The following is a 27,287-nucleotide window of genomic DNA, read 5'->3' as shown; positions in this document are numbered from 1 at the left end:
ACCGAGGCTTAGAGAAGTATCGTTAAGTTGCTCATAGTCACACAGCTAGTATGGAGTGGAGCCCAAAGGCTAGTCTGTCTGATTCCAGAGCTGGTCCTTTTCGGAGTTATGCCAGATTGCCCCATTCCATGATTTTCACAATAATGAACCGGTGTGAGTCATTTGTTATAAAAAAGGAACCATTAGTTTTCTACAGGAAGAATAAACTAGACATCATCTACAGCTTTGCTCCTTTTAAGAGCAAAGCTTCCCTCAGCTTTTGTCTGCCATATCTCCCTTCTTATCATCTGGCAGGGAAGAACTGCCAATCTGACTTGTCAAAGACCAGGACATCTATTGGGTTAGATTTTTTTTTTTTTTTTTGAGGGTGCAGAGCCATTGGGCATTCAACGTGTAATAGGCTCCCTGGTAGTTCCTACTTTGATGAAGTGAGCTGACTGGCATATGACTTCTCTCCGTTATGGGGATCCAGCCAATCTTTTTCTTTCTGTTCTGCCTCTTCCATGCTTGTACCCGAGAGGGGAGGTCAGGCTGGGGCTTCAGAAGATCTAGTTTAGAGTTTAGGGGAAGAAGCAATAAGACCCTCCTCAGCTTCCAGACTCAAGTTTTGCTTTCTTTGTTTTTAACTACTCCTGCATTAGTTATTAGTTATTAGTTATAACACCTGTTCATGATTGTGAAAATCATGGAATGGGGCAATCTGGCATAACTCCAAAAAGGACCAGCTCTGGAATCAGACAGACTAGCCTTTGGGCTCCACTCCATACTAGCTGTGTGACTATGAGCAACTTAACGATACTTCTCTAAGCCTCGGTTTCTCCATATTAAATGGGAATGACAGGATAGTTGGGTATTGGTCCATTTACTAATAAATGAGTACATATGCGTTGGTACTTTGTGTCCCATTTGGCTTATTTTCTTGAATTTCTAGCTCCCTTAGTTTAGAACCCTGAAGAGAAAAAGTGTAAGCAATAGGTAAGGCATTCCTAAGTCCTAGCCCAATATCTAATACCTTCAAGATCTCAGGTTGCCTTTAAGAAGTATAGAGATTGAATTAGTGACTTAAAAAGTTCCCACAAAGGACAGTCCAGGCCCAGATTGTTCACTATTAAATTTTAACAAGCATTTAAAGAATTATAATAACAATTCTTCACAAATTCCTTGAAGAGGAAGGAACATTTCATCTGATTCTATGAGGCCAGTATTACTCTGATACCAAAACCAGAAAAAAGACATTATGAGAACACCATAGATCAATACCTTTTATGAATATAGATGTAAAAATCCTCAACAAAGTAATAGCAAACCTGAATCTAGCAATATATTATAAAAGGATTATACACTATGGCCAAGTAGGCTTTATCCCAGGATTGCAAGGTTAGTATCACATGAAAAATGATTCATTAATAGAATGAAGGAAAAAAAAACCACATGATCATCTCAGTAGATGCATAAAAAGCATTTGACAAAATTCAGCACTCCTTCATGATAAGAACACTCACAAACTAGGAACGGAAGGAACTTACTCAACCTGATAAAGGGCATCTACAAAAACGCCACAGCTAATATCATACTTAATGGTGAAAGACTGAGTGTTTTCCTTCTTGATGAGATACAAGACAAGGATGTCTGTGCCACACGTATTTAACGCTGTACTGGAGAATCTTGTCAGGGCAATTAGGTAAGAAACTGAAATAAACATCCAGATTGGAAAGGAAGAAATAAAACATCTCTATTTGCACAATGAGGTCTGTCCATTTCAGATCTACTAGGATGACTACAACAAAGACAGACAACAAGGGTTGGCAAAGATATGGATAAACTGGAATCCTCATATGTTGCTGATGGGAATACAAAATGGTGTCGCTCCTTTGGAAAATAGTCTGGCAGCTCCCCAAAAGTTAAACATAAAGTTGCCATAGGACCTGGCCATTCCACTCCTAGATATGTACTCAAGACAACTGACAACATCTGTCTACACAAAAATTTGTATACAAATGTTTATAACAGAAATATAATAGCTAAAAAGTGGAAACAACCTATATGTCCATGAATGGATAAATAAAAAAAATATGGTATATATACAAAATGTAAACTATTCAACAATAAAGGAAATTAAGTACAGATACATGTTACAACATGGATGAACCCTGAAAATCGGCTAAGTCAAAGAAGCCAGTCAAAAAGGACCACATATTGTATGATTCCATGTCTATGAAATGTCCAGAATAGGCAAACCCAAGAGACAGAAAGCAGATTAATCATTGCCTAGGCCTGGGGGAGAAGAGGAAATGGGCAGCAACTACCTAATGGTTATGGAGTTTCATTTTGGAATCAGTTAAAACCATTAATACCAATCATCACTGGACATTAAGTGGTTTAATTTTGAAAATTATTGATTTGTGAAGTATAATACATACCAGGATCTAGAAAAAATAAAAACATAATCCCTGGCTTCAGATACTTTAAAACCATACAAAGGAGAATAATGCAATTTCATAAGCAATTCAAGGCAGGTTGTGATAAGTACCATATGAAAGGTATAAACCTAGTAGGTGGGGTGGGTGGGGGGAGGTAGCATTTGGGATGGATCTGTGAGACTGGATGGCTGTGACCCACAGAACAGGAAAGAAAGAGTGGTAGAAGGGAACGTGCCACTGATGGAAAGTAGCACGAGACCGAGTGCAGAAGGGGCAAGGATGGGCTGTGTTGGGAAACAGCCACTAGTTTAGCTTATGGTGTAAACTGGGTGCTTCCAGGCTGGAGCATACTGTGAATGTCGGCAAGCATGGCTTGTATTTTGGGTTGACAGTGGCTCAATTTCTGAAGGTTTCTGACCTAGAGTGACATGTTCAGAGCTATTATTTATGAAGATTTAATTCAGCAGTTTATGTAGAATGGATTCGAGTAGGAAGACTCTGGACCTCAAGCAAACTTCCATTTTTAGGTAAGGATTAGATATTGCAATGTCATTCTTCAGTTACTCAAGAATACTAAAATAGAATGCTAGGGAATACAGAGGCATACTTGTATCAGATGAACAATCTATGAGTTCTAGTCTGGCAGAAAATCATATTATCTGTATTTCTGGTGCGATACTTTCACTTTGTGTTTTTTGATGAATAATTTTAAGTAGAGCGGTTTTTTGTTGTTGTTAATATTTTGAGTATTGTTACATTTTTTTAGTATTGTTAGTATTTAATTACAAGGTTATTGTTTTTTTCCATATTTTGTCAAAACGGACTTCCAACTTTATAATGTTTCTTAGTGTCAAAACAGAACTCACTTCCAGTAAAAAGACATATCAAAGCACAGAATTTAGAGTTCAAGAAGCTATACCAGAATGTTCTATGTATATACTCAGCCTCATATCTCAGAAGGAAGACATTCTACCACCAGTGGTTCTTTTATTATCATACAATAATACAATTAATTATATATTCATTTACCGATTCACTGATTCATCAAGAATTTATTGAGCTCTGGCCCTGTGGTAGGCTCTCAAGCAGATGGCTCAATGGGACATGAATTCTGCTTTTGAAGAGCTTGCCGTTCTGACACCAGCAGTTAGAGATCACATGTGGCCAGGGCACATGGACACCAAGGAAGGAGGGATGAATTCAGCCGGGGGTGCTCAGCCTTGAAGAGTGAGACACAGAAATAGGTGATGGGCATTCCAGCAGAGAGGACGATGTGAGGGAAGGCACAGGACATGAAGATGCGCGTGGAAGAGCTGTGTGGGGAGTGTTCTAGCCTCACCCTTCTCATTCTTGTTATTAGCAGAGAATTTTGCTTTGTCATTCATAAAATGCATTAAACAAAACCACTCTGGAACCAATTAGATTCCTCTCCTTACAATTAAGAGCTACATTGTTTCTCATTATAACTTAAACAGCATACAAACTAAAAAAAAAAAAAATACACTTGATATACTATGGCTTTTCTTAGAGGATATACATATAACTTTGGAAGAAGAAACTTATTTTTTATCTCTTTATGCCTGGATAATATTTTGAGATATTTATGTTTATTTTTCTCCCTTTATTTCCCCCCTTTCCTTTCCTCTGATTTAGGTAGATTCCATTTTTTAATCTCAGGGTAGGAATATAACAGGGCAGAAAGCAGAAGTAGATTGTCCATCTTTTTGGCTTTTGTATTCTAAACCAGGGGTTGGCAAATGTTTTCTGTAAAGAGCCAGGTAATAAATATTTTAGGCTTTGCAGGCTATGATCTATGTTGCAACTACTCAATTCTGCTCTTGTAGTACAAAGCAGCCATAGACAATGAATGAATGTAGTCATGTTCTAATAAAACTCTATTTAAGGACACTGAAATTTCAATTTCATATTATTTTTACATGTCACTAGATATTGTTCTTTGATTTTTTCAGCCATTAAAAATCTAAAAACCATTCTTAGCTTGTGGCCATACAAAAACAGGTGGTGTAATTTGCCAATTTTGCTCAACGCCATTAGGAGAACGTAAAAATTTTGTAGAGCAAGTAAGGGAATTTACCAACATAGGTAAGTTACTTGAAAAAGCTTGTAAGGGAATGGGGCTTCATTTCTTGACACAGCTCCTCCCTGGTGAGAAGAAAGACAGATCTGTGGGTCCCAGAGTATTCTGTCATCCCTCCACCCACAAAAAATTCTGAATTTGTTGCCAAATTTTCAAATTAATGAGATTTCATTTAAAAATCTGGATTTTGGTCTTCTCTTGAAAATGTCCAAATTGAGCCTACATTCTCACAACAGCTAAGTAGAGGCTTCTTTCTTAGTTGGGGGCATGACTTCCTCTTTGCCTCAGATGTTCCTGGCCTGTGTCCTCCATCCAGCACCTGTTAAGCACTTGATCTCCAGAGCAGAGAAGGAATGATTTTCTCCTCTAAGAGTACACTCTCCATTGAAACTAGTCTTTTGGCTCTAGGGAAGCCATGTGATGAAGAGGAATAAAAACATGGCCTACTGAGTTGGAGAGATCTAGGCTGAAATCTCAGTTTCGTTCATTGTTTAGGAGAGTGACCTTGGGCAAATTACTTCACCCAACCTCAGAATAAAACAATAAAATGGCGGTTGTAATGATTATCTGAGAGAATGTACTGATAGTGACTAGCATATCCTAAGCAGTCAATAAAAAAGAATCACTAGTATGGAGAAGTTCTTTGATGTTTATCTTACTTTTAGGTCTTATCTTCATTATTGCCTTTTGTAGAAGGGCCCAAAGGATCAGCTTACAATCTATCTCATTTTGTGGATCAAGAAATTAAGGCCCAGAGGGATGGTGTGACTGCCTAAAGCCACACATGAGGTGGAACCAGGAAGACGATCTAGATCTCTTAATTTTTGACCTGAGAAAATTCTTCTGTGCACACAACTTCACTGAAAGTTCTGAATTCTCATAAAAGCCTTTCGTTTAGGGGCGCCTGGGTGGCTCAGTCGTTGGGCGTCTGCCTTCGGCTCAGGTCATGATCCCAGGGTCCTGGGATCGAGCCCCGCATCGGGCTCCCTGCTCCGCGGGGAGTCTGCTTCTCCCTCTCCCACTCCCCCTGCTTGTGTTCCCTCTCTCGCTGTGTCTCTCTCTGTCAAGTAAATAAATAAAATCTTAAAAAAAAAAAAAAAGCCTTTCATTTAATAGTCAAAAGATCTTCAAATGGAGAGAACATTGACTCAAGTGTTCTGGTTACCCTGACTACGCTTTTAAATTACAACTTCCAAATATAGAGAAATGACAACAGTTATTAGTTATTGAAGTTCTATTAGTTGTTGAAATTATCTGAAATATTCCTGTTCTAAGCTCACAGACACCCTCATGTGGTCAGCAGAAATACTAATTCCAGCCAAATGAACAAGAAAAATCTGAAGCTACTTAATGATCAAGTATAGCAAGATGGATAGATAAGGGTCAAATAACAATAATCAAGAGTCACTATAATAATATTATTTTAGTTCCTGGCCAACGGCCAGAGGAAAATTTATCTCTCTCTGACCAAATCTTTAACGAGACTGAAAGATTATAATGGATGATTTCTTAGGCCTTGTTCACAACACAACTCTGTTATAATGAAAAAAATATTCAATCTAAATGCTGGCTATATTAACACATCTTTATAGATTTTCCTCCATTATATATGACTATGAATGACAGAGCACTCTGGGACTCTCTGAGTGTAACTAGGTAGTTCAACCTGAAGGTTCTGCTAAGCTGTCTCCCGTCAAACTTAAGTACAACTCAACTAGTAGGAGTAGAAGGGCTAGGGCATATTAGAGAGAAGCTGATGAGCTGCAAATGTTCAAGCTGTTCTGGACATCCATTCAAGAGGGTAGGTTAATTTGGTGAGTTGATTAAATGGAAGAAGTTTAGAATGCTTCTTTTCTATAAACAGGTTGATCTAAGTCAACAGGCAGGATCCAAAGAAACTGCCCAAAGAAACAGTATTTCTACCAGGACAGAAAATCAGAGACAACAGTAATTGGATCTAATTTTTTGTGCCAAAAATTAAAGAAGTACTAAAAAAATGACTGAGGCATGTCAAAAGGACAAAGGAGCTGGCTTGAAGGGGTTCCCACTGGCTAAATCTGGAACAATTTGAACATCAAAATAAATAAGAATGGCAATAGACTATAACCTGTTAAATTAGATAGAAATCCATGAGGTAATACTAATAAAAAGCAAAGGGATAAGAAGGGGAGGGGGGTCCTTTCTTAGCTTAGAATGCCAACTGATAAATGTAGGAGGACTGATGAAACTGGAAAAAAATCACTGTTTGGCAACCATTGTAGTAATGATTAATTCAAACAAGAATCACTGATGGATGGTAAAATTAAAGAAAGAAAGCTTGAGGAGAAATAAGAGATTTACATAGTCTCGAAACATAGGCCCAAAAAAGACATATATTAATTATAAAAGGAAAAAATATTAGCTTCACGGTGGAGAAACACAGTGGAGATAACACCGTAACCAGATGTTCGAAGTTAACATCACCAGTAATGGGACAAACCAACACTGTGCCAACTAATAGGACACATTGAGAAAAACATGGCATCATTTCTGTGATATTCCTGCCACAGATGCATAAACTGAATCTAAAATGAGAAAACAGTAGCTACACTCAAATTGAGGAATGTTTTTACACAGGAATTAGACTATGCTCTTCAAAAATGTCAAGGTCAAGAAAGCTAAGGAAAGGTGAGAAACTGTTCTGGATTGAAAGAGAACACATGGGACGCCTGGGTGGCTCAGTCATTAAGCGTCTGCCTTTGGCTTAGGTCATGATCCCAGGGTCCTGGGATGAAGCCCCGCATCGGGCTCCCTGCTCAGCGCGAAGCCTGCTTCTCCCTCTGCCCCTCCCCCTGCTTGTGTTCCCTCCCTCGCTGTGTCTCTCTCTGTCAAATAAATAAATAAAACCTTAAAAAAAAAAAAAGAAAGAGAACATGTGATCCTGGACTGCCTCTTTGTGCTAAAAAGGATGCTATTGGGACATGTGAAATTTGAATAAATTCTAAATAAAGTCGGTGACCAGACATTGATGATGTCTGGTTGCCGACTTCCTGATTTTGAGGTTTGTATTGTGGTTATGTAGAAAAGTGCTTTTGTTTTGAGGAAATACTGAAGTGTTTAGAGGTAACGGGGTATCATGTCTATGGCTTACTTTCAAGTGGTTCGTGAAAAAAATATATATGGAGAGAAAGATAAACAAAAAGTTTTAAAACATGTAATTAGATTTGGTGAGGAAAAATAAAAAATTAAATTATTTGTTTATACCTGAAGACAGAAATTACAAATAGGCTTGGATTTAAGGCTCTGAGGGGGAATGCTTTTCCTTTCTATTGTTTTTATCAGCAGTTGTCCTTAGTGAACAATATGCTCCTTTCAAACTCACAAAGTTTAGAAGAGACAGTGAAAAACTCAGAGTGGAAGAGTCACATATATTTATAAACATAAAAATAAGTAAATATAAATATTCTTTCTTTCTATTTATCTATCTACCTACCAACCTATCTATCTAACTATTTCTTAAGCTGGGCTTGAGTGAGAAGGAGAATTATATTCAGAATTTTGAAGCCTGTTTAATCTTGAGAGCAGTCAGAAGCTTATCCTTATCGTCAAACCAGAGAGATGTGCAGCTAATTTTTTTAAAAGATTTTATTTATTTATTTGAGAGAGAGAGAGAGAAAATGCACAAGCGGGGGGGGAGGGGCAAAGAGAGAGGGAGAAGCAGACTTCCCACTGAGCAGGGAGCCCAATATGGGGCTCGATCCCAGGACCCTGGGATCATGACCTGAGCCGAAGGCAGACCCTTAACCGACTGAGCCACCTAGGCACTTCTAAGTAATTATGGGCTGTAAGTTAGGAAAAAACATTGTACTTTAGTATTAAGAGAGCCATAGTAACAATAATAGCTTCTATTTATTGCTGTGAGACAGTCCTTACATATTTGTTGGGAGTTCTACGGGTTAACTCAGACCAGATTTAGAACACATGAATTTGTTTCTGATATATGTCAGGGTTTCCCCTTTCTGGGCAATGACTTATATATGTAAATATGATGGCAGAGTGGTTGAGGTAATGACTCAGTCAAATGTGGCACTTTCCCCTTTGGCTAGCACAAAACCTAGTTAACATTTTAGACTTCCCTACCGGGGCTCTAGAGATGTCATTGGTCTTTATGGAAAGGATTATTCAACCCATACCAGCATTGTGAACTGTAGGGCCTTTAACAGCATTGTGTTCAGTTCTTAAAACAGAAATATCTAAAGAAAAAAATGATGAAAATGATCCAATATTAAGTTCTTTTCTCTGGGAGAAAAACCCATGGTAATACCATCAGAGCACTGTCAGAAATGACTGAATGACTTGACAATTTCATTCAGAACCCTCAAAACTGGGAAGTCTCCAGACAATTGTAACTAGAGTATTTATTTCTGCCCTACATGTGCTTAGAAAACCAAACATATACTTCTGAGGTACTCGCTCTAGGAATTAAATGGAAGGTGAAATTAATGAATACTATAGAACAATCATTGGCCTAATTATCTTCATATTGCATTTGCTAAGACTCATGTTTCATGAATGTCATGCTGAGTGCAAAACAAAATAAATCTGACAATAGTTCTAGCCTTCAGGAAGCCCTAGCCTAGAAAGGTCATTAGTTGTCACTTGCAAGGGGGTGGCTTTAGCTGTCAAAACTACAAAAAAAAAACAAAACCACATGGTCATGTTTTTTGCTTATTCAGTATTTCTTTTGGGGTATTTCCCTTATTCTTAATTCCTAATTTTGTGTTTCGCATGGGACCGATAGGGTCCTCACTCATCCCAAACTCTAGGAGTGAAGACTTGACCTAGGTCTGACCAATTAAGAGTATCTCACCCTTTTGGTCACAGTGATTGGTTTGGGATGGGCAAGTGACCTCACAGGCCTACTGGAGTACTCCTTAAGACTTCTGCTGAAATTACTGGCAGAGACGTGCCCCTTTTGCTGGGACTGTTATCTATGAGAACCATTTATTTCCTAGCGCTACCAGGGCTCTTTGGCACCAGATGGAGAAAGGCTTTGTAAGAATGAAGCCACTCCAGAAAAAAAGCAGAGCCAAAGTGGAGAGAGACTAGGTCACATGAGCCAATAAATGCCCTTTTGTAGTTTATGTTCATGTAAGCTGAATTTTTGTCACTTTTAATGCTCTATGTAAGCATCATTTTCATAATTTTTTCCATACTAAATCTGAAATCACATGAAATATTAGGTCCTCTCTTCAAAGATACAGGGATAAATTATTTTAACTGTCAACCCTAGCATTCCAGATTTATTCTCTGAAGTCATAAATGCCATACAATGTGGCTGTATCCTGACCTATTCAGGTCCAGAATTAGCATAAAGGTCTTGTCCTAAGAGATCTACTACACAAAGTCCATGGTGAACTGGAGTGAAGAAAACCAGGAATATAAAGACTGTCAATCAGGGCGCCTGGGTGGCTTAGTCAGTTAAGCGTCCAACTCTTGATTTTGGCTCAGGTCATTATCTTGCGGTCACGGGATTGGGCCCTGCATTGGGCTTGGCTCAGTGCTCAGTGTGGAGTCTGCTTTGCTTGTCCCTCTCCCTCTGTTCCTCCACTCCCTCTCCACTCGCGTGTGTGCTCTCATATAAATAAATAAATAAATAAATAAATAAATAAATAAATAAATAAAATCTTTAAAGACTGGCAACTTGCTGAAATAGTCAAAAGAATCTGAATAGATTTGTGGACTACTGGGCTAAACAAATTAAAGGGGTTTCTTTACTGGTACTTCTCAAAGCCAGATATTTCCTAATTGTAATTTCATCTCTAAGAGGCTGCTAAATTATACAGTGTCTTCCAACAGCTTGAACGTGGATTCCTTGTTAAAGAGGGTTCTGAGAATATCCTTTTGGAAATATCGGTAGGTTTTTCTAAAAACAAAGCTCAGTTGTTCTGATCATTCCCTCTATTCTCCTTAGCATCTAACCATTTTCATGGTTTCAAATAAAACCTGAATGATAAAGATCGTTACAACTCTCACTACCTTGAATCTCTAGTCCAGTGATGTATTTCTAATTACCAACTGTACACTGTCCGTGAAGTATCTCACCATTACCTCAGACTCAGCATACTCAAAATGCCTGAATTCTATCACCTCTCCAACTCTCCTGGTTCCTACAATGATCTGCCATTTTGCCAGATCTCCAAACTAGAAACATCCATAATGTCTGCCTCCATGTCACGTACTCAGCCTTTCTTCACCAACTCATACCCATGCTCACAGTCGCCCTAGTTCATTTGGGGTTCTTTCCCAGACTGCACATCACTACCAAGTCCATCTTCCTAATGCAGCCTTCAGGGTGGCAGAGACATTTTAACAATGTTATTCTTCCGATCCATGAGCATGGAATGTTTTTCCATTTTTTTGTGTCTTCTTCAATTTCTTTCATGAGCGTTCTGTAGTTCCTAGAGTATAGATCCTTTACCTCTTTGGTTAGGGTTATTCTGAGGAATCTTATGGTTTTTGGTGCAATTGTAAATGGAACCGATTCTCTAATTTCTCTTCCTACAGTTGCATTGTTAGTGCCTAAGAAAGCAACTGATGTCTGTGCATTGATTTTGTATCCTGCCACATTACTGAATTGCTGTATGAGTTCTAGTAATTTGGGGGTGGAGTCTTTTGGTTTTCCACATAAAGTATCATGGCATCTACGAAGAGAGAGAGTTTGGCTTCTTCTTTGCCAATCTGAATACCTTTCACTATTCTATTTTTCCTAGTCAATGACCTTCAGCAGCTCCTAGGCACAGGGAACCTAGAAGCCTCATTGGACCTTCATGCAGCCTAGTTTCTCCTATTCAGGTGACTCCTGATTGCACCACTCCCCAAAAGATACCCCTTGCTTTTAGTTAAGTTTGTCTTACAACTTGCTACAGATATGCCTAAACAGACTAACATCCTTTCAACTGCTTTTAAAAATGTCCTGTGCCAGTAAGACTGTGCTGAAACTAAATCACACCCTGTCTTCTGAAATCCCCCAGCCTGTGCATTTCTGGTGGTTGCAGACCCAGCTCTTACTCCCATCCCTGCTCTGGTATACCCTCCACTGTCTCTTTGGTTTAGTTGGTGTTCAACCTGGATTTGCCCTCTGGGCTTTGAGCTTGCATCACACTGGCTGTGATGTTTGCCTACCATTCCCCTGGTATCTGCACCAGGTCTCTCCTGGATTTGTTCTGATCCAAGCCTATGGCACAGTTCATCCTCTTATTAAGGAAACACACGGTGCTCATTTGTATCTGTGCCTGTGGTCATGATTTTTGGAATGCCTGGAATGCTCTGACCTCTCCTTTTGAACTATATAAAGACAAATAAAATAAAATAATGTTCAACCCAAGCCCCATTTTCTTCACTTATAAATTTTGTCTGCATACATATTTCTCTTCAGAACTATTATGGCACAGGGCCCAAACTCCCCAGTCTACACTGAACGGCACATGGTTTTGTACTACTTGCCGCTGTTTCACGGCTATCAGCCTTATCTCCCCAATCACATAGTATAAACTCCCTGAGGGTAAAAACCAAGCTTTGTGTTTCAGTATTTCCACATCTCCCCACAGGTCTTACATTGGTGGGGACAGAGCAAGTGTTACACAAGAACATTCTGGATGACTGGTCCCCAAGGGACTCAAATACCTATTGTTTGTCCATAATTTCCATAATTCAACAGATGACCACCAGCCCATCCCACAAAGAAACTCTACAGCTAGGATTGCCACCATCTTCCTAGGAGATAATGGTTTGTTGACTTTCCTGAGGCCAGGCCTAGAGTATATACACTGTTATATGAAAATCAACTAGAACTATGGGGTGGGATTGGGGGGAACCAACAGAGTTTGTAAGGAACTGAGATTCAACTAATAGAGCCATTAGATTATAGATATAATGGCACAATAGGAAAACTTCTTTCTCACCAAAAAAAGTATTTATGGTGGCAAATATGTAATTATATTTTGATCTATAGGTGTCAATTGTGGCTTGAAATTTGTTGCTGGAGGGCCATTCGTTAATACATGTTGAGATTATATTTAAAAGTTTTCAGTATATTTATATGCAATTACTGATAAATCAATTAATTTAAAAAACGCAGGGACAGTTTTGTTTTTGTTTTTTTGTGGGTACACAAACGTGGCTGAAATAAGATTGATACTTGACTGGTTAATTAAATAAAATCATTAGAACACAGCAGTTTGGAAAAGAAAAACAACTTCTAAGTGAAGAAAATGCCAGCCTCCTCTGAGACAGACCAGCTCGTCTGGTTCCTCTGGCTTTTGGGTCCCAGCCAGTTTTCTGCTCTGCCCTGTAGCTTGTAAGCTTCACACTCCCACTCCAGAAATAGTGCACGTTTCTCTAGGGGATCCAATGCTTTTAGCAGTTTTCTGATGGAAGCAGAGAATACTGATAGTCCTGTCATTCGGCTATAGGTCATGGGGTAAATACACAGGCTGTGCTCTGCCTGGAAAGTGAGCAGAAGTCCATGGGAGAAGACTCATTTTCCTACCTCTGTCTTCCTACAGAGGTTCACGTGAAACTGGTTGTAGAAAATCATTTTAACCCCCTACCGGGCCTTGTGTTTTTTAATTTTTAAACTTTTAAATGTGTTATAGAATTAGGAGAAAACTAGCAAATCAATGTCCAACCTCTTCTATAGAATTTATTCTTGCTACCACTTTTTCTCCCTCCATATAGCATTTGTTTGGTTGGTTGGTTGGTTTGTTATTTAATTCCAGTATAGTTAATATGTAATGTTATATTAGTTTCAGGTATACAATATAGTTCAACACTTCTATACATGACTCAGTGCTCAACTTCCACGACATCTTTCCTGTTCGTTGAAAGTTCCTATGTTAAAATAGCATCACGTTTTTGTTTTATGATTATCGTATTTTCTCTTCTCTGAGAGTATCAATTGTCACTTTGTGAAATGTTCTTCTTTCTGCATCATCTCTATTTTCTCTGTTCATTTGTTTTGATTTCCATTTTTTTTTGTATAAGAGGCTATCCATTAATATTTAAGAATAAGGGGGCTGAAAACTTTTTTGCATAAAGGTAGGTCTTGACAATAAGTGGGTCTTCTTGTAAGGTTACTAGGGAGAAACTTCCAAATATTAGCATCAGAAAGGCTTTTCTCTTGGACATGTCAGTTTCCAGAAAGGATTTTTCTACTCTTCTGCTCAGTGTATAAATGTGGATGACAGCTTCATGGGATCTAAATAAGAAAAGCAGACTTTCACTTTATCTTCTTGATTTCTATATGATCTTACTCTTGTCCTAGATTGTATAAATCTCCACTACAGCTCCTGTTTTTGATCGGCCTAGAGAACAGGCAATGGCCCAGGTGCATAAGATGGAGGAGAACATCTGGATATCTAAATGGTTGCTATACAGACTTTCAATTAATCTTCCAACTTTCGGTGCCACCCTGCGCTCTCCAACCTTCAGAGGTACATGGTGTCTTCAAGTCCTGATGTCCTAATGCTTCACAGGCTTTTATGGAGTACAGCATCTTGCGTCTTATTTGCTCCCCGCCGCCGCCATGACCCCCCCCGCCCCCCCTCCCCGCCACTGGAGGAATGGGTTTAACTCTTTCCAGTTGATAACTCATTACCACCCACCCATTTATTTTCCATCCTCCAAAGTGTTGTTGCATCTCTAGTTCTCTTTGTCTGTGTGGGGTTTGTACTTTTCTTTGATCCTTTATTGTTCTTTTACTGGGATTTTGGCAAGAGACAAAACCAATCACATGCATTTGATTTATCAGGAGTCCCTTCCCCCTTCCTGAAAAACTGGGTTCAGGGATTATTTCATCTTGGAATTTCTTCCAAAGATAGAGTCAAGTTTTTCTGTGCTGTCTTCTGAGCCTTTGATCATGCTCCTATCAGTTTATTTACCACATTGCACTACAGTTTATTTGGTTATAGCTCTACGTGACTGTAAGTTCCCTGGGTCAGTACCTGGATCCTATTTCTTTCTTTCTCCTAGCAATTCTGGGTGCTTAGCATATGTTAATTAAATAAATGGAAGAATGCTTGGAATTATTCAAAGAAGAGCGGTTAGAGATGGTGCCTGTGGCCTGACCTTGTGAGGAAATAGAAAATAAAAAGAGAGACATTTTTAGAATGTTGTAAGGAGAGACAAAAGAGTACTGCAAATGGAAAAACTAAGAAAGACAAATCCAAATTTGACTTGCTCTTTTTACTGTTCTCAGGACTCAGGCTAAAGATGATGTATATTTTGCTGTGTGTTTTTTGGTCCTGTTCTAATCTGTCTTTTGAATAAGGCTAAACACTATAATCTGCTGCTGACAATTGTCCTATCATTGATTTCCTGCTTTTCTTCAAGCTGACAGGTTTCGGCACAGAACATTTTTTAAATTCCTTTTTTGGGCCTGACAAAACTTTTCCTAAACAGGATTATAAACAAACCTCACCTCTTATAACACTAAGATAGATGATGAATTATCTAACTCATTGGGTCATGATTTAATATTAGGTGTTTGGGGAACACAAAAACCTCTTTTTAATTTGGTTTTGTTTCCATATAAGCATTAATGAATTCTATGGCCCAATATTACCTAAATTCTAAGTTTCTAGTTTTTATTTGTTTACTGAGTACCTCTGTGCCAGGTATGAATGCATTTCATTCTTAAAACAACTTTGTAAGGTACAATGGTTTTGTCTTTATATTATAACTGGAAAGTAGAGTCAATAGGCTATACTGCTTATGAATAAAATTACAGTTTTATATATAAATGTAACAGCAAGGTTTTATTTCTATAGTCATTGTGTTGTGATTATACAGAACTACATACATAATGAGTTCAAAATCATGAAAATTCTAGAGCTATTGCTTGTCAACATTCACTGCATTTGACATCTCAATTTATAACTAATATATTACAGAATTAATTTATTTTCCTTATATACTTTAAATATTGCTAAGATTACTTCTTTACTTGCTGATCATATTGTTAAATAATATGCACTGAGGATATAGTAACATACAGAATAATGATCTCAAGGGCCGTCATGAAAGAAAGGAACTAAAATACTTCTGTTGCTGATGATTTGAAAAGCAATTTCCTAAGGTTAGGTCTTTTCTACAATGAGAAAGCGAGATGATATTTCTGTTTTTAATGTTAGTTTAAGACACTGTAATGCCCGCAGTTACTGTAATTTATAGGATTATTATTTTTGTTGGATATGCACCAAAGCTTAATGAAAACTCATGGCCTCCCTGAAAGTCATAAGCTTGTTGATTTGCTCGTCTTAGGGAGGTGGTTGCTCATTTAATTTTCATTATATTTAGCAATTACCCACAAAGCTGTGATCTAATGGAAGCACTGCTTCTGGAGGAATGTAAAAATCAGCTGGTAATTTCCTTCTGAAATGGTGTATATAAGAAAGGAGGCTTGTACTCATGAACCCATGAGTGTCATCCTACTTGAGTGCAGACTTCTTTCCAATTCTTTCCTCAGACTGAATTCCTGGTTCAGAAAGAGCATTGCCAATCTATAACTGGGACAACTGCAGGCCTCAACATTTCCCAGGGATAACATGATACCATCTTACCTGTGTTCTTCGTACTTTCCTTTTTCTGCTGCCTTTCCCTCTCACCCACATTTCTGTTGCCTGATTTCTGAAAGACCTTGCAGATAGGTAACTGTGATAATTCTCCTCGGGGAGGTAAAGGTTTAATCAGGCCAGTGGCATGCTGGAGCCTGACTGTACCACTTTGTGAGAGATGGCTGCTAAATACTCAGAAATTTAGCAAGTAGACTGTTAACCTTCGGCAGCTTGAAATCTGCCACGGAGGGAGTATTTACACCATGGAAATTGGCAAACATTATAAACGGCCCCACCCTCCCTCCCCAAAGAGCTGGTCTATCAGCACCCCACGGGGTATTCCTCCCCTGCCATCTTGCATTTTCATTAGAAACCTTATTCAAATCTGAAAGTCTTATTCAAAATCTAGATTTAAAATGAATTTCTATGGCTGGGAATGTCTCTAACAGGAACAAACATGGGAAAATCATTAGAGGCATTGCTCAAATGTTACCGCATAGGCAAATGGCTAGACCACCTTGCTGAAAACCAGCTCTACTCACATACAGCTAGGAGATACGGTGGGAAATTATAAAAATTAAAAAAAAAAAAGCATTAGCTTTTTGAGCCAAGGAAGATTCCAAAGATATATGTACATATAATAATCCTATAAAATATGGATTGTTCTATAATAATTGAATTATTATATGAATTAGAATTATATTGAATTAGACTGTTAAGTATTTTCAGAATTACTGGCCAAAGCGAAGAATGAAGTACAAGAGTAAACTATGAACTATCCTTCTTAAAAAGGACAAAGAATTGCAAACCCCCTCAGAGCATGTGGAGAGTACAGTCTGCATACTGCAAAACTAAATGTACTATTAGAGGTCCAATGAAACGATCTAGTGGTTTCCAAAACCGGAAGCAGGACTTCCATCTTACTGAGATCTTAAAAAAAAAAACAAACCTGTTGAGCTACTGGTTTAAGACCAGGATTACTTCCCAAAGTACAGCAATCCACCTTTACTCATATTCCTAGAATATCTTCTTTAAAAGTGGGAAAGGATTAATGGTGCTTAATATAAATTAGTTATCTTTTCTATGTATTTGTTTCATGCCTCTACTATGTATCTACTGTGTACCGGGCACTATCTTCACTGCAGAATGAGTAAGTTCCAGTCCCACAATGTGTTTCAAAGATTCTATCCATTTTTTAAAAGTATATTAGGTAAGGAAGTACTGTTCAAAGGCCTCAAAGAGATTCTACCAGTAATATATAGAGGATTTTCTTTCTAATTAGTTTACTGTAATTAGATAATAACATTTGACAGCTATAACCTTTTAGCTTTTGTGCTCCCACAAGAATAGTCACCAGGAGCTTTTTAGAGAAGATGATCTGATTTCTGAAGAAAAATGGGGTGTAGCTTTGCCTTCTTGGGATGAATCCAAATGTAACTAAATAAAAATGTGAAAAATATACTTTATAGAGAACACTATGAAGCATGGTCAGAAAAATTTTGACTTATAATTAACACATGCTTCTGAAAATATGGAGTCTAAAAGTATAAATAGGAATTCTTTCTTTAAAAAATATTTATTTATTTATTTATTTGAGAGAGAGAGAGCATGAGTGGGAGGAGGGGCAGAGGGAGAGGGATAAGCAGACTCCCCACTGAGCAGGGAGCCTGACACAGGCTCGATTCCAGGACCCTGAGATCATGACCTGAGCCAAAGGCAGATGCTTAACCAACTGAACCACCCAGGCACCCCATAAGTATGAATTCTTAATTATGGGCTTTTAGAACGATAGTTACGCTGACACTGAGTTTGTTGTTATAGTTGTTTGCTGTAAGAAAAACACACGTTCCTATCAAAGCATGTAAAATTAATGAGCACATTTTCTATGCAGAGCTCAATACTCTTTTGTAAACTGTACTCATGAAAGAAAACTATCAATGAATTCATTAGGTAAAAATAAAAATTCAAAGAACAATGGCTACAGAACTAATAACTCTAGAAGGCTGAAATGTAGCAAGATATAAAGGACAGTGATAAAGCGTGTAACTGATGTTTATGTAAATATCAACAGTTCTTTTGTTACCATGCAGAAGAATCAGGGAAAAAAATGGGTAGGTAAGTGGGGCATGGCTTGGCAGGTTGTTTGCCTGCCTTCACTGCTGACCTGAAGGAGCATCTCGCGACCAACAGGAACCGCACAAGCCAGGCGTGTGTATACCTCCCATGCCAGCAGGCCTGGGCTGCCTTAAACGACTAAAGTGCAAAGCAGGCCTTTTAAATTTCCGTGATGTAAAGTAAGTCCATCTCGCCACTAGATGGAGATCAGGTTACTCTGCCAGGAGCAGGGAAAGCGGCTGGCATTTAGCCAGCGATAAGGATGGCACTGAGAACACACTCTCTTTTCTCAATATTTCTAAGAAAGGCATTTTTCAAGCTCCAAAACCAGGAGTAGACATCTGCTGAATAAAGGGCCCATAAATGAGGAACAGCTTGAGGGATCACACAGTACGGGAACTGCTTAAAAGACACATTTTTGCTTGTTATTACCATTGCTCCATAATGATTCCTATTTGGATTTTGTTGTGTAAACTACTCGTAAATAATAACATGAACTGGTCTAAATAAGAGCAATTAAGTATACTGTCTTTTTAATTTTTTTCCAAGATTTTATTTATTTATTTGACAGAGAGAGACACAGCGAGAGAGGGAACACAAGCAGGGGGAGCGGGAGAGGGAGAAGCAGGCTTCCCGCTGAGCAGGGAGCCCGATGCGGGGTTCGAATCCCAGGACCCTGGGATCATGACCTGAACCGAAGGCAGACGCTTAACGACTGAGCCACCCAGGTGCCCCTATACTGTCTTATTATTTACCAAACAAGGAGGGGAGGAGAGATACGACCAAAAACTAAAACAATGGTAGACCATTTGGGCAATTAATCCTGTCTGTTTACACATAAAGATGCATGCTCACAGTTTGTTTCTGGGTTTGAATATGTATATAAATATATATTTCAATATCAACCAAAATGGATTCAGGAACATCAGAAATGGAAGGAGAAGGCTGGATAACATCTAAGTTTCTAAATGAAACTAACATCCAATTCTCAAATGTGTAACTTTATTTCTGAGTAAGTTTTATTTCTGCTACAGCTGAACTTTGAACTGGAGACATAAAGTTATACATTTCCTGGAAAATGTTTGGTCTGGGAAGGATCAGATGTTGCCTTGCAAACAGTAGCCAAGTATTTTGATTATTTTTGGGATGTTAGAGAATATATTTCTGTTCATTTCTAATTTATTAACTATAGATACTCATTTAATAAATACTTATTCGGTTACATTAAAAACAAATGAATAATTCCTGACAGTTTAAAAGAACAATTCCATTTCTTATCAAATAGCTTCAATGGCCAGTGCAATTTAGTATATGTGAGTGTGAGCATATACAAACATATTAATTCCCTCTGTGTATCAATCATTATGCTAGGAGCTGGGAATAGGAAGATGAACAACAGAGTTGGGGAAGTCATGGGGATGAAGAACATACGGCTAAAACACAAATAGGGGTTAACTTTTCTAGCCGTCAAGACCAGTTATGAAAATCATGAGTAAAATTCCTTTTTAAAGTTCTATTGTGGAAGAAACTTAATTTAGGCCACAGTCTTGACCATAGGAAACATATGACCTTTCATCTCTATGACATATGAGAAATTGAAATAAAATACAAGAAATGCAAAAACAATAGTATTTACTCTTAGGCCTCAATCACCGTAATGAAAAGAGGAGCTTAATTCACAAGGAGACACTAATGCTGGGAATAATAAGAGAATCAGAACCACAGTTAATTAATTTTCCAATTATTGTTATGGGTAGTGACCAACAAGCAGTCTGTTGCTATAACAGATTCACTGCACTTAATGACATGTTTGTTTTAGAGCAATACATTTGTTTTAGCTTAATTAAATTAATATATTCATACCCTTTCAAAAGAAGTTGAGGTTGTTTGCCTATGTTGGTTTGCGATCTTCACAATGTTCCTATAAACTTTTAAGAATCTAAGAGAAATATGTATTATTCATTTGCAAATCTAAACAGTTCTCCTTTAAGGGAAATCACAAAAATAACCACATAAAAGAGTAATTATTAATCAGGTATCAATGGGATAGTTTGTGGAAATTTTTTTATCTTGCTAATTGGCTCTTTACAGAACCACACAGCTGACAGGAACCTACTTTTCTTTCTTACCTTGCTGGATAAAAATGAAATGTAGACACTGAAGTTTTCTTCTGAAGATTAAAATATATCAAATAAATCCTTTGATGATATGCTTCAGTACTTAAGGGTACACAGCTTTCCTCATTGTTCACGGGAGTTCCAGACAGCAACCAGATTAGCTGGTGACTGAGTCATTTCTGGAGCTTCCTCTCACCTTGGTGCCCTGTTTCCATGTTTCTTTCCAGTGCAGGGTTGGGTCTACTTCTCCCCACTGCTAAGTCTGCATGACTGGGACATAAGGAAGTTTGGAAAGATGCGTCTCTACTGGATGTGTCATTTACTTATCTTCTCCAGGCTCTAGGTTTTGGCCCTAGGGTAATGGGCTGCATTTTATAGCAGTATCTCTGCTTCCTTGGTAGCATGTAGAGATGCTGAAAATGATGGCAGTGAAAGTCAGAACACGTGAAGGCGGTGCTGGAAACTGACTAATGCTGGAGGTTAGATAACAAATGTTGGTTGTATTCTCACGTTGTGATGTGAGGGACCTGCATATTTAAGAACTGACCAAAAAATGGGCACATTTTAACTTTTTCACTCGCTAGAGGGATAGATTTGTCTTTTTCTATTACGAGAAATTATTATAGCTATTTAAGCAACGATTTTCAAGTTTGGGGGCCAAAAGTTTCCACAACTGTGGCAACTGGAACTAAATTATATACCTGAATATGCACCTTTAAGAGAGAAGGTCAATTCAAGTGGTACCTGCATATGTCGGTCACCTTCTTGTCCAATCATGTTTCTCCATTCCGTGAGTGATCGCTGCAGATGTTCAAGTCCAGTTTCCCAGAGTCTGATGCGACCTCCCATATCAACAGTAACAACACCACCTTTGCCCCACTCAGCTAGCAGAGCATCTGTGTCTGAAATAGTAGATAGCCATGTGGTATATGGCGAGAGAGATTCTGATCTGATAAGGAAATTATAGTAGTTAGTCAATTGGTAGTAATGAAGCTAGTTTACCTAATTTTGGTTCATTAAACTGGCTATAAAGAATTCTAATAGTAAGCACATTAAAAGATACCAAGAGATTCATCTGTAAGAAAAAAAATAACACAGTTTTCTATTGGTTATTTACACTTTTCTGTATTTGTGGACTCCCGATGATACTAGCATTCACTGTCAGAAGGAAAAGAACTCTAAACCATCTCATATCTCATTCACCTGCAATGCTGGACTCACTATTTAGGGCTCTAAGTTTCAGTCTAAGTGCTGAAACTGATGTCTTGTTTATGGGCTTTAACTGCATTTGTATTTAATATTTTGCATTTTCTAACTTAGGAAGTTAAGGAATTTATAACAAGGAATTTATGTATTTCTCATATTACATATATCATACATATACATACTTCCTTTGTTATATATTCATTTCTAGGAATGCAGCTTTTGCCTATAAGTCAACTGCACACTTCCTTTTTCTGAATATAGCTCTCACTAAACAAAAGAAACAGATTAGAAATTCTAATTAATCTTTAAATACATCTGATACTTTCTATATGAAGTAAATGGTCTAAAGGGATAGTCTGATCAGATAATAAAAACACAATAAGCCATCAGTGTAGATCTGGGAAAAACCACAAAACCACTATATGTTGGGTAAAATCTTATAATATCCTAAAGAATAAACCAGGACTACTTTGACCTTTCTTTCCAGTCTGCCTTAGTAGATACTCAACACAGAGTGACAGAGCTAGCCTTTCTGGGACACAAAAGTTTTAGAAAATGTTAATATGAAGAGGATGATAACAGTAGGATGGGTCCCCAGGTTTCAGAACTACTTTACAGTTCTAGAAGGACTCACAGAAGGTAACATTTGATATAATACAGGGTTTATCTCATGGTGCTCTCCCAAAAACATGTGCCTTAGTAAAAAATTAATAGGTACAGATGGTGAAGTAAAGGGCTATTCCAGAACAATGAAATTTATCTATGTGAAACAATGTTTGAGATTCTTCCAAGAGCACTCAAGATGTAAGACTGTGGAATACTCTATTTACTGGCTAAATGTTTAACTCTTCATACCATGAAACTTGAAATTTCTACGGGCAATTTCTTCAATATGTCAAAAAAAAGTGCTGAAAAAAATCACTATTTACTACAATTTGCTCCCCAGCTCTAGAATCTCTTCTTCACCTTGTTTTAAATGCATCTTCCCCTTACTACATAATAGCAACGTCATTAAAGAATACACAGAATTATAGTAGAGTGAGGCCCAGATTTCCATACACCCACAGATGAGAGCTAGGCAGTATCATTTCACAGATGTAAATAATTACAAAAATTTGAGGAAAAATACTCAAGTTTTACTGGGGGCAAAAGTGATGTATTCATTTTGGCCCTGTAGTTATATACAGTGTTACTGTATTTTCTGTTATTTGAAGTTAGCCATCAGATGGAAAATTCCAGCTATCTAGCAGAATGCTAAATTTAAGCAACTAGCAGGAAAACTGAAATCCAGATGGGTTGTTCTCTTGGATTGCATATATGCCAAAAATGGCAATAGCTAATCTCAAGAGAAATTCAGGATATACTGATAATGAACAGACTCCAAATCACATGGCACTTGAAATATGGCAAGTCCAAACTGAGATGTTCCAAAAGTGTAAAATACATACTGATTTCAAAGACTTAGAAGAAAAAAGGAATATAAAATATCTCATTAAAATTTTTATATTGAATATGTGTCAAAATGGTAACATTTTATGCTTTTAAAATTTATTAAAAATATTTTACTTATTTATTTTAAGGAGAGAGTGTGCATGAGAAGATAATAGTGTTTTAAATACATCGGGTCAATAAAATGTGATTAAAGTTAATTTCACCTATTTATTTTTCCTTTTTAAAAATATGGCTAATAAGGACTAGACAATGAGTGACATTATCTGGCTCGCGTTCTATCTCCGGCAGGCAGTGTGGCTCTGAAGGAACAGCCGCTCTGCCAGGTGTTCCTCCCCGGCAGGCATCATACACGGTTCACACAGAAGGTTAAAAGAGAAGAACAATGAAATAATTTCTAAGAGAAATACTGGAAAAAAGTTATTAATGCTTTTAGAAATGTAAAAAAACCAGAAGTTGTTCTTTGCTTTTGTTGCTTGAACTAATAGTGTATTTTAATAAGCATATACTTCATATGGAATAAGGAAGATGCTCTAAGAAGGCATACTTATATATGTTGGAACAAGTAAATCTATTTTTTTTTTTAAAGATTTTATTTATTTATTTATTTATTTGAGAGAAAGAAAGAGAGACAGAGAAACAGTATGAGAGGGGAGAGGGTCAGAGGGAGAAGCAGGCTCCCCGCTGAGCAGGGAGCCCGATGCGGGACTCAATCCCAGGACTCCGGGATCATGACCTGAGCCGAAGGCAGTTGCTTAACCAACTGAGCCACCCAGGTGCCCTCTATTTTTTTTTTTTTTTGAGTAATGCTTTGATTATTCATATTTATTGAACCTGATTAAGGGTCCTAAGAAATGAAACTGTGTTTCTCAGTTACTGTGACCTGTCAGGCTGGGCTAGTCTCTTCTAGGGGTTGGAGGAGCGGCTAGAAAGCGGCCTGGTGATGCTGGGGGTGAGTGACAGGTCTCCGAGTAGCCGGCCTTTCTCTCATGCTGGAAGGCTCTGCAGGCTTCTCTGCTAGAGAGTTCCGGTGAGGTTTTCATCCCTGTGTTGTGAGGACTTAGTCGCCCGTCAGGGAGTGTATGTTATGAGGGGATGTAGTGTCAAACTAGGCCAAAGCAGAGGAAAAGATTAGAAGAAGGAGGTGCTGGCTGGGGGTGGGGGTGGATTGGGTGGGGGAGGGGAGCAAAGTAAGGAAGAATGAGGAAGTTCCAGAGCAGTTCTGCTGAGAGAGGGAGATCAGGCATGGATGCATCCAGAAAGGGACAGGCTACTGGTGAGGACACTGTGATTCTCAAGGGTAGAAACCAAGCACGTAGTTTTCCTTCTGTATCCTCGGTCTAGTTGGTTTAGATACTTTGCTTCCATCACTGGACAATAACAGAAGCAGTGAATGGTCATGAGTTCCATTCAAAATCTCTGGAAGCCTTTAGCCACTGTATAGCCTTCACAACATTTTTTAAGAAATCATTTTTAAAAATGCTATTTAAATTCCTTTGACATTTTGAACACATTTACCTCTGAAAACTACTATATAAAGTTAATAAATAAGGTGGATGGAGTTCGAGAGTATTATGCTAAGCAAAATAAGTCAGTCAGAGAGGACAAATACCGTATGATTTCACTCACATGTAGAGTTTAAGAAACAAAACAAACAAGCAAAGGGAAAAAAAGAGAGAGAGAGAGAGAGAAACCAAGAAACAGACTCTTAACTGTAGAGAACAAACTGATGGTTACCAGAGGGAGGTGGGCAGGGGGATGGGTGACATAGGTGATGGGGATTAAGGAGTGCACTTGTCGTGATGAGCACTGAGCAATGTATGGAAGTGTTGAATCACTATACTGTGTACCTGAAACTAATATTACACTGTGTGTTAACTAATGGAAATTCAAATAAAAACTTAGAAAAAAAAAATAAAGATGAAAATTTTTTGCAATACTGAAAACGCTGTTTTAGATAAATTAAATTAATCACTGGGATAAATCAGTGAATAGATCAATGACAGAGAAATGAAGCCTTGAAGGCTGTTAGACTTATACCTATATAACATTTGAACATTTGTCCCAAATGAAAATAAAAATAGCAGTAAAGCATGCAGAACAGCAGCAAGATACAAGCCAACTGCAACTGGGGTGGGGTGGGGGGAGAAGAGCCTGCTATTTCAGGAGGCAAAAGCACACATTTATTCGGAGTGTTCGGTAAGACTTGACTTGCTTTTGATCTGACATATGAACTGGGAACAAAGGTGAACGTGGATTACCTGGGAATAGGGATATATCGGAGTTTCTTTGATTGAAGATCAGTGATTTCTATATAACCAGCTGTTTGCGGAGGGGTCACATCTGCAGACAAGTCATGACATGAGCTGAGTATTAAATTACTGCATGATACCAAAATAAGACCAGAAGAAAGCATGAATGTTGCTAAAAGTGCAATGAAGTTACCAGTAGCCTAGGGCAGAGCTCTGAGACCCACCTGACAAGGTCCTGGGTCAAGTCTAGTCTCTAGGGTTATGTTTTTGTCAACAAAACACAAAGACTGTCAAATACATACATATTAGGCCATGATTTTTCACTGTCAGAAACTGACCTAAGTCCTTTTCATTGTCTTTGCTAGCTTTCCAAGACGAGACGTTTTAGCACTTAGAGTTTATTTGAAAAGATTTCATCACCTGAATTCTGTTTTTCCTTCCTAGGAAGTCACAATGACAGTACAAAGTAGGCGATGCAGCACCCACTTTGTAATCGGACTGGCCACTGGCTCTGACATTTCCGAACTGTGTTTTATGCTGGTCAAGTTATCTTGCTTCTTTTGTCATTTGTAAAATGGGGATAACAACAGCATCTGAGCATCATAGACATTATTTTGAGGATTAGATGCATTTAGTGACTGGAAAGCATTTAATTAGTAGCTGCTCAGCACATGGTACCTGTAATTATTAGGGCCCCCCAAGACAGGAGAGGGTGTGGTGAGGATGGGCCTGTGGGATGAGGACTCTGGATCACGGATGAAAGGGTGGGGGAAGGAGAGGGTATGACATATAGGGGCCAGAGCCCCCACCTCTAATTCTGGAGTTGTTTCCCAGCCAATTCCAGGGGTCTGCTGACTTCTCTTCCAAAGCCCTGAATACCACCACTCATCATCACTAGCTGCCACTACTGTGTGCCAGAAACTCTGCTTAGTCTTTATAGGCAGGGTGTTTAATCCTGACCACAAAGACTCATGATTCCTGCTGGAATGAGGAGGAAGCTGAAGCTAATAGAGGTGCGATGATAATGTGACCTGCTTGAGGCGACACAGCTAGAGAGTGATGGAGATGGCTTTCAAACCCAGGCCTTCCTGGCTTTGAAATCTCTGCTCTGTCCACCACTCCACACAGCTCCTGCCTAAGCTGACCCTAGGGCAACAATTTTTAAAATGGCCTCATTTTAGAAGATATTGGCCATTAATGTCTCTTAAAAAAAAATCTCCCCTCACAGAACCCATACTTTTTTTTTTTTTTTTTTTAAGATTTTATTTATTTTTTGACACAGAGAGAGACAGCGAGAGAGGGAACACAAGCAGGGGGGATGGGAGAGGGAGAAGCAGGCTCCCCGCGGAGCAGGGAGCCTGATGTGGGGCTCAATTCCAGGATCCTGAGATCGTGACCTGAGCCGAAGGCAGACACTTAATGACTGAGCCACCCAGGCGCCCCCAGAATCCATACTTTAAATTTAAAGATTTTTGTCTGTTTTCTGTCCTTATTACAACTTCATGTTAGAATGAGATATTCAAGATGTTCACACTGAATTTATCCAATGTAGTTTACAAAAAATAAGAAACTTGGCATTTTTATTTCATGTTTGCAGCCGGAAGTTTTTGAGTAGACCCTCCAAAAAATTCAAAACTCAAAATATGTCTTATTTACTCAACAAACAGAGTTAGGTTTACTTTGCACCAGACACTATACAAAGCACTGAGGAGAGAGAAGGAGATGTGATTCCTGTTTCATCTGAGGAGCCCACAGCAGAAAGAGGAAAGTTCCTTAAAAAAAAACAAAAAAAAAACATAAAAAACCCCCACACAACAAAACAAAACCCATCGTGGGCCTTTGGGAACCCACAGGCCTGGGGGCTAGGTATGAGCTGCAGAGCAAGGCAAGGAGGAGTGCCAGAGGTCAGAGGGTTAGGAGGAAAGGAAGGTAATGCCCAGGGATAGCAGAGGGTAAGAAAAGAGAGTTACTATGGTAACCTGACCACCAGCTGAATTGGCTGTCCCTAGATGGCCATTTATATAAAACAAGCATGC

At 38.5% G+C, this 27,287-nt stretch overlaps 1 protein-coding gene across 1 annotated transcript in view; it reads right to left on the bottom strand.

The window, feature by feature from the left end:
• VWA8 (von Willebrand factor A domain containing 8) overlaps nucleotides 1–27,287 on the bottom strand; it is a 305,881-nt gene that overhangs the window by 60,334 nt on the left and 218,260 nt on the right. The window contains exons 35-36 of the mRNA XM_081815509.1: nucleotides 25,261–25,342; nucleotides 21,089–21,293 (exon numbers count right to left, since the gene is read on the bottom strand). Coding sequence (XP_081671635.1) covers nucleotides 21,089–21,293; nucleotides 25,261–25,342 — 287 coding nt within the window. The remainder of the gene's footprint in view (nucleotides 1–21,088; nucleotides 21,294–25,260; nucleotides 25,343–27,287) is intronic.

The sequence above is a fragment of the Leptonychotes weddellii genome, chromosome 3 (genome assembly GCF_054177405.1).
Source record: "Leptonychotes weddellii isolate Sample4059 chromosome 3, ASM5417740v2, whole genome shotgun sequence".
NCBI lineage: Eukaryota > Metazoa > Chordata > Mammalia > Carnivora > Phocidae > Leptonychotes > Leptonychotes weddellii.
This window is presented reverse-complemented; position numbering and strand designations above follow the sequence as displayed.